This window comes from Lissotriton helveticus, chromosome 9, assembly GCF_964261635.1.
Source record: "Lissotriton helveticus chromosome 9, aLisHel1.1, whole genome shotgun sequence".
NCBI classification, from domain to species: Eukaryota; Metazoa; Chordata; class Amphibia; order Caudata; family Salamandridae; genus Lissotriton; species Lissotriton helveticus.
The window spans coordinates 1208971834-1208994333 of record NC_136070.1 but is presented as its reverse complement, the minus strand read 5'-3'; the positions used below and the strand labels follow the sequence as shown (position 1 = coordinate 1208994333).

Below are 22500 nucleotides of genomic sequence, written 5' to 3'. Positions count from 1 at the left end.
CATCAAGATGTAGATTCAGGTCCCCAAGAATAGTAAAGTTAGCGGATATCATGGCCATTGTACTAGTGGCCTCAATGAGTGCAGATCTAAACTCTTTTGAAGGTCCAGGAGGGCGATAGACCAGTAGCCCTGATATAGTGTAGTTAGCACTATAAGAAATCGCAAAGCGTGCACATTCACAGCCAGCCACGTACAGGCATAGCAAGATTTAAAAATGACCGCAATACCCCCGCCTCTTGACATCCTATTTAAGGACACAATACTATAACCAGGTGGAAGAGCTAAGCCTGGCTCCGCGACCATATCGTCGGAGACCCAGGTTTCTGTCAGGAAGAAGACATCAGGCAATTCATCCTGTAATAGGTCATATACCTTCAAATAGTGTTTGGCCAGTGACCGGCAGTTGAGACTCAAAATATTAAGGAAATTACTGGGTAACGACGTGGAGTGTGGGGGAGATGGTTTAGTAAGAGAGGTAAAACCACAACATAGACAGCAAAATGGTCCTTCAAGCAGGGTTAACAGCTGACGGCAAGGACCTACCCCTGTGTAAATAGCCCACAGCTTTTTCCTTGAATAAGTGCGCACAGCTCCAGCTCCACCGACAGCATCTCTGGCGTCTGGTGACGTCCAGGCACAGACGGGTTTGCCTTTGGCGTGCCGCCGGTGCACCCACTGTGTGTGTCCGGTGCACGTCGGCGCCATCCGCCCCAGATATAGGCAAGCTCGTGTAAAGTCTGAAGAGACTAGAGCGTCACCCGACCCAAGATGGCTGTCGCAAAATGGACTACAGGAAGTGAGGGGAAAATGTACTGGACTAGCCCCTTCCACACAAATAGCACAGAAGCTGTGGTGGACCGAGGAGCGCCGGTTCAAGGAACAATTTAAAAGTAAGTGAGACGCAGTGTAAAACAGATAAAACAAAGTTATGAATAAGCAGCAGTAAAGAATGGAGAAAACGCGTGATTCACCCACGCCGTGGTAGCATGAATTCAAATGAGACCACAGGACACACAATGCACAATGACATTAATTATAGTGAGTAATAAAAGAGCATAACAGCATCTAAGGTACACAGTTGACACTAACCATATCTCATTGGCGAGTGGCTGAGTTGGGAAGGACGCTACAACTGGCGACTCCGACTTCCTGTCCCCAGTTTCCAAAAACATGATCAGGCTGGGTGATTAGAGCGCTACAAAGGCTCATTGAAGAGTTAGAATTGTGTAAGTATTTAAAAAACATTTGTAATTTTTTATTTAACAAAGGAGTAGATGTACTGTTGTCTGAATAAGAAATTACGGAACCCTTTTGACTCCTGATGGACCTCATAGACATGTAAAATGAGTATAAGAATGTAGTGAAGTGAATGCCAGTTTAGAATGTTGAGTTTGTGTTTACACGCTGATGTATAAAGACGTGTAAAATTATCCTCTGTGTGTGGCGTAGTCATCGGCGAGGTCCTGGGCATTGGAGGACGCCACAGTTGTAACTAATAATGGACACCTGGTGACTGCTCATCATCCTAGAAAGTCCAGTACGAGGGATTCCTCACATTTCAAGCACCTGCCTAGGAATCCGTCTGTTCCAGACATCTGGAGTGAGACTCTATCATCATTGGGCCAGGAGAGACCCAGGAGTGCATCTGTGTCTGGATCACCAGTGTCTGTTGCGGTTGGTTCTCCTGTGTCTCCTCAGCCTCGCGCAACAAGGTCTGTAACATTGGTTCGAGCTCCTCGATGACTTATTGAGGAACTATGATGTACATATGTTTTGCATGTACTTTAATTATGATGTATATATGTTTTGTTTGAACTTTTTATATAACAAAGGGTGAAATGTAGTGTTGTGTGTGTTACGGAGCCGGGAACACTTTGGTACCTAATTACCTCTATAGTAAAGTAATGTAAGTGATTGGGTGTGGTTAATAAAAATTCATGATGCAGTACGTGACAGTTCCTTCAGTTAATGGTTACACTCAGAGAAATAAAGACGTGTAAACCGAGCTCCGTGTGCAGAGTAGTTCTTTGACATGCTACCGGGCTGGGGAGGACGCTACACAGCCCATCATCAGTGAATAAAGCAACATTGCAAAAGCAGAGGAGGGGCAGAAGGACAAGCAGCAGCCATTAAATAACATAAATTCTGTTGATGCTCCATATCTGCAAAACGGATCTAAACCCCCCTCCAAGACGCAATGTGATTAATATTTTGTGTGACTCCTGTGACTAAGGCCCAGATTCATCAAACAAAAATCCGCTTGCAAAGGGGCAGATTCTCAGAATCTGCCCCTTTGCGAGCGGTATTTTTGCATTTGGGATGCATCATCCCAAATGCAAAAATCGCAATTTTAGAAATCGCTAAATTGCGATTATTTGCATTTAAGGAATCTCAAATTGAGATTCCTTATGTGCAATGCATGAAAGTTTTTAAAATAGCGAATTCGCTAATAGGGCACGCAAATTACCATGAAGTACAACTTCATGGTTATTTGCAAAAACTTTGAAAAATGCACTAAAGTGCATTTTTCAAAGTTTCATGTTGTGCACACACATGCTATAAGGGCATATGTGTGCCCAACATATGTGCACATATCAATTTCAGGGGTGCAACAGGGTGTCCTTTGGACACCCCTGCACCCTTGAAATCGCAATCTCAATTTGCGAATCGCTAATTGCGATTTGCAAATTGAGATTGTCTTCCCATTCATTCCTATGGGCCTCTAGGCCCATAGGAATGAATGGGGAGGTATTCCTTAATTGCGACTCCCAATTTGCGAGTCACAATTAAGGAATTCTAAGAATTTGCTATTTTGTGATTTCTTGATGCATTCCATTTTGCTATTCCTTAATAGCGAATCGGTATTTTTCGCTAGTAAGGAATCGCAAATTGGGTTGTTGATGCATCTGGGGGTTTGGCCCAGATGCATGAAAGGAAAATCTGGTCGCAAAGGGGCAGATTCTCAGAATCTGCCCCTTTGCGACCTGTATTTTTGCATTTGGGATGCATCATCCCAAATGCAAAAATCGCAATTTAAGGAATCTCTAAATTGAGATTCCTTAAATTACGATTGCATTTAAGGAATCCCAAATGGAGATTCCTTAAATGCAATGGAACAAAGTAAAAAAAAATGCGATTTTGCTATTAGGGGGAGCAAATTACCATGAAGTTGAACTTCATGGTAATCTGCAAAAACTTTGAAAAATGCACTTTTGTGCATTTTTCAAAGTTTCATGTTGCGCACACACATGCCCTTAGGGCATGTGTGTGCGCAACGTATATGCACAGATTAATTTCAGGGGTGCAACAGGGTGTCCTTTGGACACCCCTGCACCCTTGAAATTGCATTCTCAATTTGCGATTGGCTAATTGCTAATTGCAAATTGAGAATGTCTTCCCATTCATTCCTATGGGCCTCTAGGCCCATAGGAATGAATGGGGAGGTATTCCTTAATTGCGACTCACAATTTGCGAGTCGCAATTAAGGAATATTAAGAAATCGTAATTTTCTAGGATTTCTACATGCATAGCATTTTGCTATTCCTTCTTAGCGAATCCTTATTTTTCGCTAATAAGGAGTCGCAAAATGGATGCTTGATGCATCTGGGGGTAAGTGTATAATTTAGACAGAACCTGCACTTCTTTGTCAAGTCAAATACATTATTTGCCAAGCATCATTTACAATTTAGATCTCTCCTCCTACCATGAGTAGTGTTTAATGATAATATCAACATATATTATACTGATGTGATTAGGTTAGAGTTTCTATTGGAATAGACAATTGATGTTTTCTTAATAACTTTGGTGCCATTTGAATCTGCATGAAACTTTCTGAAAAAAAAGTAAATCTACCTTGGATTCTTCATGGCAAGATTCATGCAGATCCATCAAACAGGTGCAAAGAAAAAGCAGGGGTTCATACAAGCGTAATTTCCCATTTTAATTCTCAAATGATTCTTTGGGCTTCTATACAGAAAAACATCTGCATGGAATTATATTACATTTGCTGCAAAAGGTAGAACTTTGCTCAAGCATTGTGCTTTTGTTGGTATGGTGTGAATATATTCAGTATTTTTTGAGAAATTAGTTTATAAAATGGTACTTGAACTGGCTATGAAGTATTTACATTTTGTGAATATCTGAGCTGTTAATTTACAGTCCCTCCATGGATTTGCAAATCCACAGAGGAATCACGACTCCATTTCAAAAGATAAAGGTACCCCATTTGACTGAAGAGCTTTTTCTTCCTTCACCCATTGCAGATTCACAAATCCTGCCCTGGGGTCACAAATCTGCTGCATTCTGATTGGCTGACCATAATACGACTATTTATACTGTAGCACATATTACCCAACATATGGGCTGATTACGATGTAGGTGGGAAAGACTCTGAAAGGCATTTGGATTTTCCTAACCCTGTCGGAACCTATGTTTACGTCCGACTCGCAAACATTTGCAACCGACCGATTACAATGGCAAGGTAACTGTTCGGTTGGGGCCAGTGGGGGGTACCCATGGGACCCCTACCCATGGGACCCCTCTTTCCAACCATGCACAGTGTGGCAGGCACCAAGGGGTAATTAATATAACAAGATATAGGGTGGTCCGAGGGAAGTTTAGAGACCTGCGAGGTTTGAATCCCTAAATATTAATAGACAAGTACAAGAAATGCTTGGGTCGGAAAGAGCAACTATGTAAAAAAGAGAGCACAGCAGTGATCTCAGGGACTTCTGAAGAAGTCCTTTAAATAGGACGTAATCCCATCACCCACCAAGGTGGCATGCTTCATCATCTGGGATTCTAGTGGCGTCCGCAGGGGGGGGCAAGGAGGGGCGCTTGCCCCCCCCTGGAGCGACTCTCCTTGCCCCCCTGCGGATGTCCATGAAAACCGTGACTTCAAGACGGGGTTCTCACTCTCTTTCCTCTCCTTTCTTTTATTTGCTTCCCTGTGAAATGGATCCAAAAAAGAAAGACGCTTTTGCTGGAAATGTCATATTTTTCTGAAATTTTCATTCCAAAGTGCAGCATTGGAAATAAAAGGCTAAAAATATGAAAAATAGATAAATAACTAAATAAAGTAAGACAGAGTGGTAGCAAACTGGCCAAAGTGATTTTATTCACACTGAAACACATTAGCGCCACTTTTACAGTTTGCCAGTGAAGCGCTATTTTTGTTTTCTTGTCTTTGTTTTCCCTGGACTTGGAACTAGTGCACCAATCCTGGAGGTACTGCAATGTGTAGATTGGAAAACAAAATGTGTGCTGCAGCTCTGCGTCCAGGGATGTGGTCTTTTTTACCATACTGCTTACGTTTTGTAAGGATATAAGCAATGGCCATTGAAATGGGTCCATTCAGGGCCCTGTAGTCGTGTCCTTAACTTTTCAGGCAAAAGCACTCACTGACTTCTGAATAGTGAGTGCAAAAGCTTTAAGGTAACCATGTTGTTCCTGCTTACATTTCCCATAGTTTGCTACATTTTGCATTCCCTATAAGTGTTTGCTTTTTCCAGGATGTTGATACTTTTTTTTTTGTAGGCCGCATATTGTCTTGTCTAGTGCGTAATTTAAATTGAGCCGCATCCAGGTGTTTATAGCGGGCAACAATTGGGTTGTAGTTGAAGACAGTGGGAGTTTTTCTCAGTGGGGCAGTACGGTGTTCAGTGGGGGAGAGGATGTGGCACTGTGGTCAGAGCTGCTGAATTTGGAACTGGGAACCACGTTCAGCCTTAATAACCAGTCCACCAGACCACTCTCCTGCGAGAGCACAATCACATGCTAGACCTTAGAAGGCTTCGCAACACCTTGGAAATCCTGGTGTCGTCGCACCAGCTGGTGGACCCTAGCATGACAAGTGTAGGTTAACCTTCAAGGCTTGTCCACCACTATCCATACTGAAGTTCACCTCCAGTCTTGCGGGAAGGCCTATGAAGAAGCACACCCAAGAACAACAGTCACTGAGGTCACAGGACCCTTAAGAAGGGCAGCTCTAAGGCGGTGCAACCAGTGCGACCGCACCGGGTGCTGACTTTAAGTGGAGGCATCATGTTTGCAAGTATATTATGGTTTAAAAACGCTTGCTGCCTCCTTCCTGGCCTCCAGCAATTTTCGGCAACAATAAAAATGTCATGATGACTCTGGTGATTAATGTTCTTCCTAGAGAGAGATCAGAATTTTGTCTAGTGGAAATTTTGACTCATGGAAAGGTAGCTCAGAGGGTTAATGTACCGGCTGCAAAGAACATGCACCATGCAGGTCACAAAGTGCACATAATGTAAATAGGTCAGTGGGCTACTGTTTTTGTCAGAGAGATCCTTTTGTTACTTGCAGCTCATAAGTTAAAATCCTAACTTAGAACAGTGAGGTACTAACTGTCATCTAAGAGCTTCATACAAGCTGCAAGGTATAAATTAGAGCGTTATGTCAAGGCCCCCCCCCTAGTCTTTGATTAACCTAATGTCCCGAAAAGTGTTCTTATGGACAGAAATAAATTCTGATTATTAAGGAGAACCCCCAACCATGGTATTACGTTTTAAATTCCGGGTATTGTGTTTCTCCAGACCAATCTCTATAAAACTATACGGGCTACTAGCATGGTTGTCATGTGACTCCTACACCTTGTAGTCCTTAGTCTTATGTTACATTTTCTATACAGTGATTTACACACATATTGATTGTCTCTGTGTAATGTGTGTGATGTAAAGTGCTCTGACACCCTACAATGGTATTAGTGGCGTTGTAAATCAAATTAAAGGCAACTGAGAGAGATTGGTTATGGACACTTGGGGGGGGCACAGTTAAAGGGTGGTAATGAGGGAATCCATGGCAGAGGTGGTCATTGGGGGGCACTAACAAACATTACTGCACAGGACAGCACCAGTGCTATGGCTGGATCTGCCCTTGAGGCCAGTCTGCCTCACCCATAGGTACCTCCATTGGCCTTGTTGTAGCAGTAGTAGCTGCAACTCACCAGGGATTGGCAATGCACGATTTGCACGCACATCAAACTAAGTTCGCAAACTTACAGTCACCCGGCTTCATTCACAAGCACTTTTAACATGTGCTGCTTGCTGTGGGGCCACTGGAATTAATTATGCAGCAAAGGATAACAACATTATGCCGTAGTTTTGACTAAACTATGCATAAAAAAAGTCTGCAACGTAATTCAGTACATTTTCAGATATTTTATTATTTTGACGTGTGTTCACATGCATACAGTCTCTTGAAAGATTTTACCTTATTAGTACCAGTGTAACATACAAACGCAGCAGTGAGAAAGGTGTCCAGTCAACCTTTAAAATAGGCCATCCACTCCGCAGCAACACAAGTCACATTTTATATTAACTTTTGATATGTTTGAGCTACAAACAATTTATTAGTTTAAATGGTCAGATCATGCAGCAGATCTTGCATTATGAGGCAAATATGGCAGAGCCATATTTTTAGAGAAAACATTTGCAAACTAGGATATTTTACCATTCATGTTTGAAATGCTGTTGTGGAAAAAGGGAGTAGTGCTGACGACAGAAACTCCATGGCTCGGAGACAAGTGGCTTGTGTTTCCACATTTTATCGTATGTGGAAACACAAGCCATATTTTAATAACTCATTATAACCTTAAATAATTATGTGTATCCATTGGTTGATTAAACTGGGCAGTGAAATGCCAAACAAATACTAAAAATTGGGATGTCTGCGCATTCTGGCCACACCCTCAGATCCAATCCTTGGGTTATTCCTGCCCTCTGATTCTCCGCCCACTGTTCACCTACTTTTTCCCCCCACTTCGACCACTGTGTAAAACTCAGCATCCCTGGAGCAGTGATGTGCCGCCGCTGCAGGCGCCGCATGTGCCACATATTTACGGTGCCGGGCTTCCGCATAAGGGAGCTGGCCATTATTGTATCCCTAAACGTGGGCACATTGTCAGTGTGACGTTGACTACACGTAGAGGGACTCAAAGTTTCTTTTTAAAAATATAGCTAACATTTGGACCTATACATTTTATTTTGTATAAATTAATTGAATGTGTGTAAAATTTAGCAATGCACGGGGAATTCTAGTAAAGGGAGCACCCATTGGCGAATCACTAGCGTGTGTGATTGCTGTATTATTTATTACTAACTTTGACGTTGTGCTTAAAAGTTATTATGAGTTCTAGCACCAAGAAGCCAATATTGGTAAATATGTGTGCTACAAATAATCCCTAACATACACTGTGCATACAGTATATTTAATCTGGTGCTTTAATCATAGGCTGTTTTAAAGTATTCTGATAAAAATCGAATCGTGCTGAAGACAGCCTTGATTGGTGTTGGATCGAGGACCCGGAAGTCTGTACACCTAGCAGACAGAGATAAAGCACCTTATCAGAAAGTTTAGCGTTTTCCCTATAGGTGGTGTTTGTTGGCCTGTGGCAGGGTCAGTCACATGTCCTGGATTCCTGGCATTTAATTGAGTCTATCCCAGTTCTGCGCCCCAGTGTTTCTTGTGCACCACCTGGCACACATCATGTCGGAGGATGGTGATGACGTTAACATTTTGCCCCCCCCTGGAAAAATGTCTGCGGACGCCCACGGATTCTACTCCTAGTGGGGACCCCTAGCCCCACCATGGGCTATAACCCCCTCACTGTGAGGGAGGAGCTGAGGGAGGTTTGTATTCCTATGCTGTTTAGGATGCAATAAATCCTTCAGAGAAGAAGACACTTAGCTGGTTGGGTAATGGGTGCAGTGCATCAAACAAAAAATAGGATGTAAAGTGAAAGAAGTGATGCTAAAACTATCTACCAGGAGCGATCGGGCTATTTATTTGATCAGTCCTAGTGCAGGATTAAAAACAGAGCACCAGCAGTCTGAAATAATGACTGCACATGATGGACGCAAACAGGTCTACATTTTTGCAGCCTCAACAGAGACCCAAGAAACCTTTAATTCACCTTCCTTTTGAAACAATAATCTACCACATAACAGCTTGACTGGCCCCAAGATGACTTAGTATTTCTACATAACCTTGACCTCTCAGAGTATCATAGCCAGTAACTTGTAATAATTCAATAACATCTCTTTTTATTACATTTCATAATGGGGCATACTTGTAGGTCCTAGTATCAGATCACATCTGATATCTCCATAAGGAATAGTCTTCCTGTACCTCGAGGAGGGATAAGTACAGCCTTCTTCTCGGGTCTCTGTGACTACGTGCCCCAGCATGCCACACTGTTCCCAGCATTCCGAGCAGTTACGTGACGCAATTGCATCACTAGGATCTGCTGCCGGGTTTTAAAAATCTTCCGTTCTTGACCGCCGGCTACCTCCGCTCTCAGCTCCGTGTAAGCCAGGGGTACCGACGGACAGGTAAGCGTTTTGTGTGGCTGTTGACAACTGATATTGTATTTCTGTGTTTATGGGCCCCTGTCTTTGGCTTTTAGCAAGCTTCACACAAGTGTACATCACAGCGAGGGGGTTGTAGCCCTTGGCGGGGCTTCAGAAGTACCCTGAGATCACTACTGCGCTCTCTTTTTTGGCATAGTTGCTCTTTCAGACCTGAGGATTTCTTGTGTTTGATGGGAGACACCATGAGGTGCCTGTGACAGGGTGCAAGGTTTTCCGCAATCACCCCTTTTTTCAATGGGTGTCCGACCGAACCGTGTTCAGAAACACCGAAATTGGTCGGTCGGACTCCCCTAACCCGAGTCCGTCGGATATGATTCCGACAAGGCGTCGGTCGGAATGCTTTCCGACCGACTTTGTAATGAGGCACATAGTGCACTAAGACTCATGTTGGAAAGAAATAAAGGAAACAGGGCATAAGAGGCAGGGTGAACCTACCCTGACCAAGGTCCATGTAGTGCCCCTCCCCTGAAAACACATATTTGTCATAGGATTCATGGATCTGAGACCTTCCCTGGGATCTGCTAATACCTACACACAAAAATGTAAAAATTAAGGGGCTTATTTACAAGCCCCTTGCTCCGACGGTGCATCACTTTTTCCCATATTAAAAGTGACGCACCAGCGGTGCAAGGGGCTGGTAAATAAGCCCCTAAGAATTTAAGGTACTAATACTATGCTTGGGCAATGACCACATGTGGGGTATTGGATCCATACAAAGGATCAGGACATGGTCCAACAAGGCCAAAGGCTGTGTGCAGCAGGGAATTTGGCTAAATATGATAAAAACAAACCAGAAAACCACAAAAAATCGAAGGTTAAAGTGATGTTATAGTTTGGTGCTGCAAAAAGTTAAAAATTAATGTTTAGAAACTAAAACAAAACACTGAGATTCACCAGTTTTAGTTTACTAAGATAACTATAACTTAGTCTCAAGGGGTGTAGCTGCAGGGGGTTGTTTTACACCCTCTAATAAATCTAATATTCAACAAATAGTTGGGTGCAGGTGCTTTCAGTCAGGGATGGTAAGATGTCTGTACAATGTAACTGGGGAGTTTTTTAAATACTGAGACAAAAACACACACACACACTCTCTATTTTGAAGGTTTTAAAACATGGTTTCTTTACAAAACACTGTTTTTAAGTACCTCTCACAATCCACACTCCTCTCCCTTTCCCCTGGCCCTTACTCTGCTGCTTCCAATGTAATTATCAACATGATAGGTCAGAGTGAGTGTGAAAAATCTGAAGTTGAAACCCTGAGTCTTACTGACCAGGCTACGCCCCTGCTTGCTCCCCCGCCATGCACTGCTCATGACCTGAAATATTTTATCACTCATGACATGTTAAACGACATCACTGATGATTTCACTAACGACATCTCAAATGGTAATGATGACTCAGTATTATATAGTTTGTGGAATTGCAGTAGTTTAAAAGGCAAGACTTTGAACAATATTCTCTTCACCTTAATGGGGTTACCCTTTAGAGACTTCACTTGACCCACAATTTTACATCAGGGGGTTGATAGGTATGTGTTTACTATTAATAATTCTTTTGTCAGGCCCTATGAGGAACACTCCAGAGTTAAGTTGAATATTACTCAACAGTCTTCAATGGCTCACAATCTTCAGCAAAGGTCTGGAAATAAACATCCAACCCTTATAAAGCTCGCTGCATAGAATTTGCCTATGCTACTGTATTATAATCATTTAATATGAGCAAGTTCCTAGATATGCCCTGCTGGATAATCTGTTGTCAACCGAAGCGTATGCCTTTCTTTCATATATTTTAGAACAGGCTTTGACTTTAAGCCTCACCATACTTCCAAACATAACTCTGCAACTCACATCTGGTCCTCTCAGCCTTTACCTTTTTCAACATGGAGTTATACTTCTGGTCACAACTTTAGTGATTTATAAACGGTGCACCACATACATTTCAACATGCAGAATTACACTTGCTTCCATGGCTAGTGCTATTTCCATGCTATTGACCCACGTGTACACTCAGTTACTCAATGGAGGATATAACTGTCATGTTATCAGTGATCATTTGAGGTGAGATCAGTGATGTCATAATTGATGTAATTTAGCATGTCAGTAGTGATGTAAAATATGAGGTAATAAGCAGTGCATGGGAAGGGTGCATATTATAGTTAACTCAGGGAACTGTAACTGGAGAATTTCAGTTGTTTGTACTTTTAAACATCAGATTGTATCTTATTTCAACACCTCACTATAACATAACTTTAACCTTTTGTAGTTTTTGCAATTTTCAATTTTCTTTTATGTAAGCCAAGAACCTATCGCCATACCTAACTGTAACATCACATTAACCTTAGTTTCTTTCTGCGAATCTCTGAGTTTATTTAATTTGCGGCAATATCTTATTACCAAAACTAACTATAAGGTCATGTTAACCTGTGTTTTTCAGTAAAAAAAAAAAAAATATATATATATATATATATATCCACCAAACGATTTCTCCTCCTGTAAGAAACCAGAGGGACACAGCAGGAATACTGGGAAGCATTTGTTTATTTCAAGCAGGGTTGGCATGACGCGTTTCGGCGGATTGCCTTAATCACATGCCTTTGTCACCAGTGTTCTGCATCGGTCCGCTTTAAAACTCGACAATCGTGCTCCCGATTGGTGGGGGCCCAGCTGCGCCAAGTTAGTTGAGACGTCATGACAGCCCACATCGGCAGACTGCAAATCCCAGAAAGCACCATCTTGGCTGACCGGGAAATGTCTTCAGTTGACACAATAAAACCCATATATATATCAATTCAATTCAATTTAATTCAATAATCTTTATTCGGATATTAAAATATCCATAAAAGCACAGAGCAAAATACAAGCAAAACTGTACATTTAAAAACATAGCATAGTTAAAATGATAGACACATGGCTTAAAACAATGAATACACAGGGATCTATACATTGTGCAAAACAACGCAGCAAATTCTTCATAAACTTATGATTAGATCAAGACCAATAACCAGGTGTTTCATGGAATATAGCAGCCTAATGTAGTAAAGTGCAAAAGGTTTAGCTAATAGCAGCAGAGTATTATCAGGACACAATCCAGTATAAACAACATAGAACATTAAAGTGCAATCAAATTAGACTATAAAGTTAGGACCATGAAATATGTAACAACACTTTTCAGGGCATCAACCAAGATCCAAATTCATTTTCCTTAACAACATAAAAGCAAACATTGTTTAGAAAGTACAATCAGGTCTGCTTATACAGTACTCATGGAGGCACGTGAACGGATGGCCATTTTTAGAAAAGTACTGATGCGGGGAGTTACATTTTCCCCGTTAAGCTTGAGGATATCCCTATTGGCTACCTTAAAGTCAGTTATAGCCAGGGCCTTAAAAAAAGGAATCAACAGTTGTTTGCTATATTCTTGATAAACGTTACGGAAGAATAGGAAATGTAACAAAGGTTGATTGCCACGGTTACCGCAGGGACAGAGCGTTTGCTTGAGATTGATGTTGAAGCCTAGAGGGAAGCACAGTAGGTATTTTAAAGTGCCAGCCTTAAGGCAAAAGAGCAAGCTTCCCAGCAGTTGATGGCTTTTAGGAGGTAACTAGCTGGCAAATGTGAGGGGGGAACATCAACGATCACCATGGATATACACAGAGCGACTGATGATTTTGAGAGTTCTTGTTCATGTCTCATTCCACCATAGTGGTTATAAAGGGCCACCTGAATAATCTTTTTATTAATACAATCCATGTGGCTTGGGTTTAAAAAAATATGGTTAAAATTTACGCTATCCAGGCTGGCCCTAACAGCCGGCAGCCACGGTATATCTCCGCCCCTGTCATATAGGTAAGGCAATCAACTATGATATCTCTAGTTAACGTGACTGCTGGATTTTGCCAACCTTTTAGCCAAAATATGGCCGGGCGGGACCAAATATAGTCTTCTACATGAAACAATGTTAACTCCTTGTGGCAAACAAAGGATGAGGAAGAAATCGATGCCCCCAAGATTCTCCGGCAGAATCTATTTTCTTCTACCTGAATGCTGTTTACAATTTATAAGGCCCCAAACTTCTGCCCCAGAGGTTGCAGTAGGTATACACTGTGTTTTATATATTTTCAATAAAGATAACACTACCTCGGTTCTTCTAGGTTGAGGGAGGCTCAAAATCGAGTTAACAGCCTTTGGGGATTTACTCTGGCTGTGTGCCAAATGTGCTGCCCAAGAACCATTATCTGAAAATACTAGACCCAAGTATGGAAAAGTGGGAGTGCATGGCAGATTTTCAGAACCTGAGGTAATTAGATTAACATATATATATATTTTTACATTTAACCTGGAGCATGACTCACTCGCCACTGCAATCCTAGCCAAGGAAGCTATTTCAGCGAAAATACAGTGGCTGCAGGAAGGAATTCAGAGAGAGGGGGTTACCTCTCATTCTGATCGTGCCGGAGCTGGGGCATTATCGCAGGCTAACATGAAATAACTAATTCAAATTACTGTTGTTGTAATAAAAACGCAACCCCTATTGGACAACACAAATCTAGAACTCCGCAATTAATGAGATGAGGCCCAGTGTCTTATTCGTTGTATTTTTGTATTTATCAGAATTGGGTTGATTCAGTAAATATTTCAAACAATTCATACACCGACTGTCAAAGTGAATATAAAGTGCAAAAATAGTGACAATGGTGAATAGTGGTCACAAGGTGAGGTGATATTTACAATGAAGACTCAATATCTATACAATAAATGTTTGGCAATGATGAACACTTATATCTTCGTAGCTCCAACCCCACTTGCCCCACCTTCTACCACATCCCCAAAATTCACAAGGACCACTTGTGTCCCCCAGGGAGACCTATAGTTTCTTCGGTCCAGGGGTTGACAGAACGTGTCTCTAAATTTCTTGACTTTTTTCTGGCGAAGTTGGTGATCAAGTTACCCTCCTATGTGAAGGACACAAAGGATTTCCTCACCAAGATTCAAGATGTACAATGGGAGTCTGACTATTTATTTGTCGTGCTGGATATAACGAGTTTGTACACCTGCATTGATCATCTAAAGGGAATTGAAGCAGTTACTATGTATTTAAAAACTAGACAACTAAGATATGCGCAACACAACTGCATGCTGATTGAATTTTTGCATTTCTGCTTAAACAATAATATTTTTCTCTTTGAGAATGATTATTACAAGCAGGTGTCCGGCACGGCGATGGGTACCTGCTTCGCTCCCAGCTATGCAAATTTATTTGTTGGCTGGTGGGAGAAGCAGGTGCCCAGGACCTACAGGGATGAGGTGTCTAATGGCTCAGTGATTGAGTGGCATCGATATATCGATGATCTACTCATCATTTGGAAAGGATCTGAGGAGAGTGCACATCGATATATCGACAATCTAAACACTAATGATTTAAATCTGCACTTTACTGGAACAATTAGTGCAACATCTGTCGACTACTTGGACCTTAAAGTGCAAATTGTGGAGGGCAAAATAGAGACTGCCTTATATCGGAAAGCAACAGCTGGCAACTCGATACTATACGCGACAAGCTGTCATCCTCCCAAATTAGTGCAGAGTATCCCCTATGGGGAGTTACTTAGATTGCGACGAAATTGCACACAAGAGAACGATTTTGATACTGCAGCCACAGCCTGTGTAGACAGATTCATCATAAGAGGATACAACCCTACCACTTTAAGTAAAACCCTCAAAAAGGTCAAAGCCATATCCAGACAAAGTTTGCTAGACCAGAATAGGGGGAAAAATAAGGAAAAAGGGAAATTCAGACTCATCACTCCATACTCGGCGGAGGCTAATCACTTAAAATACATGCTAAGAAAAAACTGGCACATTCTCAAAGCCGACAGTGTGATAGGTGAGGATATCCCAACACACCCCCTGGTAACTTTCAAAAAGACTCGGTCTATACGTGACCAGTTGGTACAGAGCCATTTTGATAAAGTGACCCCCACCACTAACACTCTGAGAAGCATGAAGGGCTTCTTTCCCTGTCACAAATGCAAAGCGTGCTGTAACAGTAAAAGAACGCTTACGTATACCATCCAAGACACAGGTATGGTTAAAAAAATCAACCGGTTCATCACATGCAGCACCCCCTATGTGGTGTACTGTCTCGTTTGCCCATGCGGGCTGCGTTATATCGGCAGTACGGTGCACCCTCTTAAAATCAGGGTATTAGAACACATGAGGGCAATAGATAAGGTGGACCAAGCATATCCTGTCGCAAGACATTTTGCGGAATATCACAAAAGTGACCGCAATCTACTTGCGTGCTATGGGTTGGATTTCATCCCGGATAACATCAGGGGGGGTGACAGGTTGAAGAAACTACGGAGGCTGGAATCCAGGTATATTATCGACCTCCACACAAAAACACCTTGGGGGTTGAACAGTGGCGAAGACCTTATGGTTCACATAGGTGTATAACATGCATAACATCTAGGTTACTAATACATCTGGTGTAGACGGTCGTAAAATACGAGCAGTTGTGTATATCAATAACTGTAATAACATCGGGATACACACAGTTGCAACATAATAATATAACACATAATAGTCCAACATTGTATGATATATGGCGGGCCTGATAGTAAGTGAGCACCTGTAGATATGTGAATAAACCAATGTGCAGGTAACATCAATGTATATATGTATATAGGTTAGGACAACAATCACAATGGTTGGTGGTAGAATGTAGTGTCTTTTGATTCTTGAATTTCATAGTGACCATTGTTACATTTGTTATATATATATTTTTTCAATCCTTCGGTTTGATTCGAATTATGGTTGGCTAATCTATCATCGAATATTTATAAACCAAAAGGGATATATAACAGAGTAACTATGACAAATTTGTAAATTCTGTAAATATGCTAATGCAACGACATGACTTTTCTCTTCATACAATATGACACATACGAGCTTTTGAATCTAATGGAGCTATTGTAAATGTCATTGTATATTGTAATTGTAAATATTAGCGGGTTGAGATACTATGACTAACAGATATGAGTAGTGGTTCAAGAAGGACAATTGCCGATACACGGCTGAATTGTGACAATGTGAACATTGAGTAATTAGGCTACCCGTAAATATTTCGAGTGGCATGAGATGAATGTGGCAAACTATATGTGACGCATTTACCCTTCTTCTACTCTGTTCTTTTTAGTGGTTAGTTGTGTGTTTATACATATGCTGACATACAAGGAGTTGATTACAACGTTGTTTAATGTTTGTTTATTAGCCACTCCAAGATGGCGCTGGTGAATGTCAGCACACCATCAGTCCTTCTTCCACTACACTAAATAATGTTTAAAAACAAGACGATGGTCAGTGGCTACTGACATCGAAAAAGGCTGTTTGCCGAAACGCGAGGGCGTCTGTCTTGTCTGTTGTACCATTAAAGCAACCTGAATTAATTGAGCCTTGGAGTGCGGATATTTCTTATTCAAACTGAGAAATTGGAGCTTTATATATATATATATATATATATATATAAAATATATATAAAGTATATATATATTGCGAAGAAAGGTTGCCCTCAAAGGAATGCCACACACGAAGGGGTTTCCACACACGTGCCACCGGCAGCAGCTTCACAGCCTGGCACACTCCTCTCCTTAGTGCCATACACGTTTCAAGAGCCAATGCGCCCTTGATCACTGGCTGCACAAACGGGGAAACAGTCTGCTTAATTACATGCACGTGTTTTATTAGAAATGTAGAGTCCCGCCCCTATAGGCTATGGGAAATCATTGTGGTACTTGCTGTATCTTGTTGCCAAACTCCGTGCAAAACCCAAGCGGGTGCCTCTGTACTCCGTTTGAAAAATGTCTTTCCCAAGTAGGTGTAAAAACAGTGCACAGCACTGCTGAGTTGCCAATATCCCCCAGTGGCTCAGGCCCCCCTCGTTCTCCTTACTGCTCGAGATCCTTAAGCAGCAGAGATCCGCATGAAGCAGCAATTAATGATGTTATGCATAAACTTAATCTAGAAATCATGGAGCCAGGTTGCTATGAGGGAGCTCATGTTAAACATACATATGAGGGAGCTAGGTCCTCTTCATGTATTGACCACTTTTTAATATCTAGGAACAGTAGGTCCCTGGTTGATAAATGTTTTATACAACCTAGTTTGCTTAGTGACCACCACCCCCTTTTGCTAATATTAAACTCCACATTTTTTCATAGAGCAAAGACGACTGCCGCTGCAACATCAAAATGCAAGGTGAAAAAGGGATATCGATAAAGTGGACAGGTGTCGACCCCACAGTTTTCATGGAAATGTAATCCCAAAAATAACCATCACATAAAAACAAGCATGGACAAATTATCCAGTAACATTGAAATTGTTTCTCCCTTCCAAAGTTTCTCTGATGATATTTCTAAGGATGTGAATGTTTAAAAACAGGAAAAACAGTGATGATTGTCCACGTTGGTTTAACCATCACTAAATAGGGACTTGAAGGAAGAACTAAAAAGCAAACCTAGGAATAGTGAAAAAAACTGTAGTCCTCGGAAGAGCTACACGCAAGCTTTAAAGCTGAGAAAAACTGAAATTTGGGAGAATGTTCGGGATAACCTGATCCAATCAGCCGAGACTAAGAACTCTATCCTCTCCTGGAAAACCATAGAGCAACCTCTGTTTAAAGATGTATCATCTGCAAAGGTCGACACATTAGTTATGCCAGAAGATTGGCTAACCCATTTTGGAAATATTTTTAATCCCACGCAACAGTCTGCAGAAGTAGACGAAAATCGCTCCATCACCATAAAATATGCTCCAAAGATAGAAACAATTACCATAAAACAGTTAAATAGCGCAAGTGGAAAGGCTGCAGGACCGGATGGGGTCCCCATTGATGTTTTTAAGCATAATGTAGATCTCTGGTCCCCCATTCTAGTTAACTTGTTTAATGCTATTATTAATGGGGTGTTACCAGTAACTTGGGCTGAAAGTGTGATCGTCCCTATTTTTAAAAAAGGCGATAGAGGAAGCGCAAAATGCTACCGACCAATATCCCTTCTTGATTCCACCTCTAAACTAATGGGCAGTGTTTTACTAGCTAGGCTGGAATGTTGGGCAAAAGACAAAAACATCTTAACCGACGCCCAGTATGGTTTTAGAATGGGTTTTGGAATGTTAACCTCGAGCCGCTTATAGAGAAATACACACTTGCCAAAGAAGGTTTATTCCATCTCTGTTTTGTCGACCTCTCCAGTGCGTTCGATCTCGTAAACCACTCTAAGATGTGGCAAACATTAAGAGAGATGGGTGCCCCGCATTATATTATACATTTCCTGTCTCAGATCTATGCCCATTTAACCTCGAAAATACGCTATGGCCAGAAGGGGAATGCACAACGCACTTTAAAGTAACTAGAGGAATTAGAAAAGGCTGCGTCCTTGCCCCTCTTTTATTTTCTCTTATTATTAACAGAAATGCACAACATAGATTTTATCTAACAAGATTAAGCTTGTGTATGCTTCACTTCCAAATAACTTTCCCTGAGATGTGTAAGTGGAGCCATAACTTAACCAGGTGCCCGTGTGATGGTAAAACCCTGCAGAGCACTTTGCATTGTATGCTTTTCTGCAACTTTTACAAGGACTTTAGAAAACAAATTTTACAACCAATATTTATTACTAATAAGTTGAATTCTTATAAATCTGCTTTTTATCATGTTTGTAATCTGGAAAATGCATCGATATGGAATACGGTTATCCTTTTTATTCAGATGACTATTAAACGAAGAAAGAATCTTACATATCTGGAAGTGCTGAACTATGAAATCGAATAGATTGCATTTTAATATATACATTTTAATATTACACATCCTGTTACAAAGTTTCTTAATGAGGATAAGCTGCTATTTGAGATCCTTTTATTATTTTTTATGAATCAATGTTTGACTTCCCTGTCGATCTTTAGTGCATACTTTTAAGACTTGCAAACATATAACGATACGCTTCATTTATGTTTGTGCCTTAGGGAAATTTATGATACGAATATGCATTTTTTAAATTTACGATGAAATGTTTTTATTGTAGAATGTTTTTATGGTTATATTCCTATATAACAAATAAAGCTTATTAGAAACTTGAGAAAAAAGGTTCTCAATCTCTCTCCACTGCTAACCCCCACCACCACACATGCACACACAGTCATGCACATTACATGTACCCTGTAAATGCAGAATGGCTGCAGGTTTTCTATCACCATGTTCACCGCAGGCGATGTCCGGTAGCAGCACTTTCTTTCTGCATAGTCCACCAGAGCTTGCTTAGCAATCTCTTCAGAAATGACTGGAGTACTGGAAATATCAAAACATAGAAGACAGAGAGGCTTTATTAGATATTTTTTAGGTGTTTGTAATGTTTCAGGGTATTTACCTGAAATTCATCCTGGAAAAAGACTCTGATTGAAGAAGTAGTGCCCCCCCACACCCCTTTGAGAATGGATTAGGCAATGTCATAAAGATTATTGATTTGTCATCGGATGCTACTTTAAAGTTTTACTGAGTAAGTTTACTTTGAAGCAAATGTGAGGACATTACGGGTGTTCACCACAGGCCATGGGGGGCTAGTAATCTTACTCTCGCCTACTATCTCTTCCACTGTGGGGAGCCATATTTGTAGGCAATGTCTTTGGTGTCCGCTGGCATTCAAAGCGCATTTTCAAAAGCAGAGACCTTATTTTGAGATTGCTAGGAGAATGTGCAAATAAACACAATGAAGGTCAATGAAACAAAGCTTTCCTTAACAGCTCCTAATACCAAACCATCTTTGAAATAAACAAACTAATTATTCAGTTCTGCCTTTCATGTTTGAACACTTTGGAACTGATTAAAAAAAAGGATTTAGGTTACATCAAAGAGTCTTTGGTACGTACTCGTACATGACTTTGTGATTCAGGCTGAAAAATCAACTTCCCAATAGTAAAAGAGCAAAGAGGCACATACCTTTCTTTTTGTACTAATTTTATCTGGTTGTTCCTTGAATATTCTCATTGAATTCCCAGTTTAGACGTTTTTGGGGGCACCAGGAGTAAACTGGTACGTACGCTTAAGTGCTTTTGTGAACCAGCACCTGTATCTCTCATTCTCCATGCATTTTAACTTTATACATAGTTAAGGCTTCAATGTCAAATTTCTAGTTGTTTTTCACATCAAATTTATAATGTACATTTTCGGAAAGGTGTTCCCCTTCTACACGTAGGGCGCTATATAGATGATTAAGCACTGGACTGATGCTATTGCATCAATACCACCACTAAATCCACTGCGACTGCATTTTTCCAGGTGCATATAAGTAAACTAAAGTCATTCATTTAATTTTAATTTAGAATTAAAATATGGTGAGGTTTATGGCTATGTATTCAAATTACTTAAATAAAATGATACAATTAAAGTATTTAAGTTAATGTAAACTAAACTATAGTGAATTTCTTGATGTTTTTATTAAATGAAAATGAATCGTAGTTTATCGTTAGAGTTAATAATAAAAGTAAATCAATTTAATTTCACTTAATAAAGAATAGTATTATTATTGGTGGTAGGGTAACCTATTCAAATTAATATGATTTATTTTAATTTGGGATATTGTAATATTTAAATATTTTCCAGCTAATGAGCGATTGGCATTAATTATTATATAAATTACATTATATTTGAATGACGATGAAGTTGTGGGTTGGGATTCAATTATGGATAGGTTACGTTCACTTTGTATTTAATATAAATGAAAAAAAATAAAGATTACTGTTAAATATTTAGTAAATGGAAAGCTAAATCAATTATACTTCGATAGTGGCCAGGGTTATGATTGCTGATGAAAATAAATAAAGGTGAAAAATAAATGGAAGGGTTTGATATTTAATAAATAATATTGCTCATAGAGAAATAAATGTTTATGTTAATTGTTGGCATGATTAGGGTTATGGTGAGGCTCCAATAAAATGATTTTTATTATTCCAAAATTAAATTAATCTGAATAATTTATGTACAAAAAATAAAACTTCTATTCAATTAGGGGAAGTGATAAGGTTAGGGTAGTGATTAATATTATATATATATATATATATATGTGTTTGTATTTCAAAGGCTCTGCAACAAAGAAAGCACACGGCAGCAGAGAGGTCAGAAAAACCTTCATTTATTGCGTGAGAATGTCCCAGTTTCCGTCTTTCATTCTTGTAAGCCCGACGCGTTTCAGTGCTTCCTGCACTTTCCTCTGGGGCTTGATGACAGGAAGCACTGAAACGCGTCGGGCTTACAAGATAATTACTCCAATTCCCAGAAGACAACAAATAAGGTCACGTGCTACGATAGCGCCTCCCAAAGCTGTACTACTTAAGCCAGCAGGGACTGGTAATTGCAAAAGCCTTTTACAATTCAAACGCACTGTAGTTCCTCTAGTACCCTTCGTGGAGGACCTGCGCTGTTTACGGATAACACATACTGTGGGTCTGGTGGCAGACTGACTCTGTACACACCCACCGAATATGTTAACCTATGTTTTGCATTAGCTAGCTCGCAGTACCACTAGAATCTCCTTTTATCAGAGAGATTCGTTTTTGGCAACCTCAGAACACAACAACCCTGATTCCTCAGACTCGTGGAAACAATCTACTACTTTTCACCCAGTCACTCGTGCTTGCTTGTTTTTCTCTCAGAGAAGACACACAGAAGAAACAATCGACCGTGTTTACAATAAGAATGTATTGTACCGTTGTTCTTCTCATGTAAAATAAATGCGCTGCTACAACTGTTACACCCTAGCAGAGATATAGAACCAGCGGTACAGTGATATAAAAAGGAATATTATTGTTCTACCATTTTGCAATAGTCGTGAACAGATACATGAATATAAAATGCATTTATAAAATGAAGTGCGTACTCTTAAGATGCCTATCTAGATGTACCTAAGTGTACCTAGCATGTGAGTAGGTGCGAAAGAGCCTCAGCCTAAGAGCCTAAAAGTCTAAGAGCCAAGAATCCTGCAAGGATTTAGTCGAACATCATTACCTGAAATAGTGAGAGTGTGGGACTTCGTCCTGGACTTGAGTTGGACACCCCGCAA

General features: G+C 40.6%; 1 protein-coding gene across 3 annotated transcripts in view; it reads right to left on the bottom strand.

Moving 5' to 3' along the window:
- Nucleotides 1–22500, bottom strand: part of LOC144782352 (protein SSUH2 homolog) — a 274648-nt gene that overhangs the window by 224868 nt on the left and 27280 nt on the right. For all 3 annotated transcript variants that reach the window (XM_078661670.1, XM_078661668.1, XM_078661669.1), the window contains exon 4: nt 19604–19733. In XM_078661670.1, the coding sequence (XP_078517796.1) occupies nt 19604–19733 (130 nt within the window). The remainder of the gene's footprint in view (nt 1–19603; nt 19734–22500) is intronic.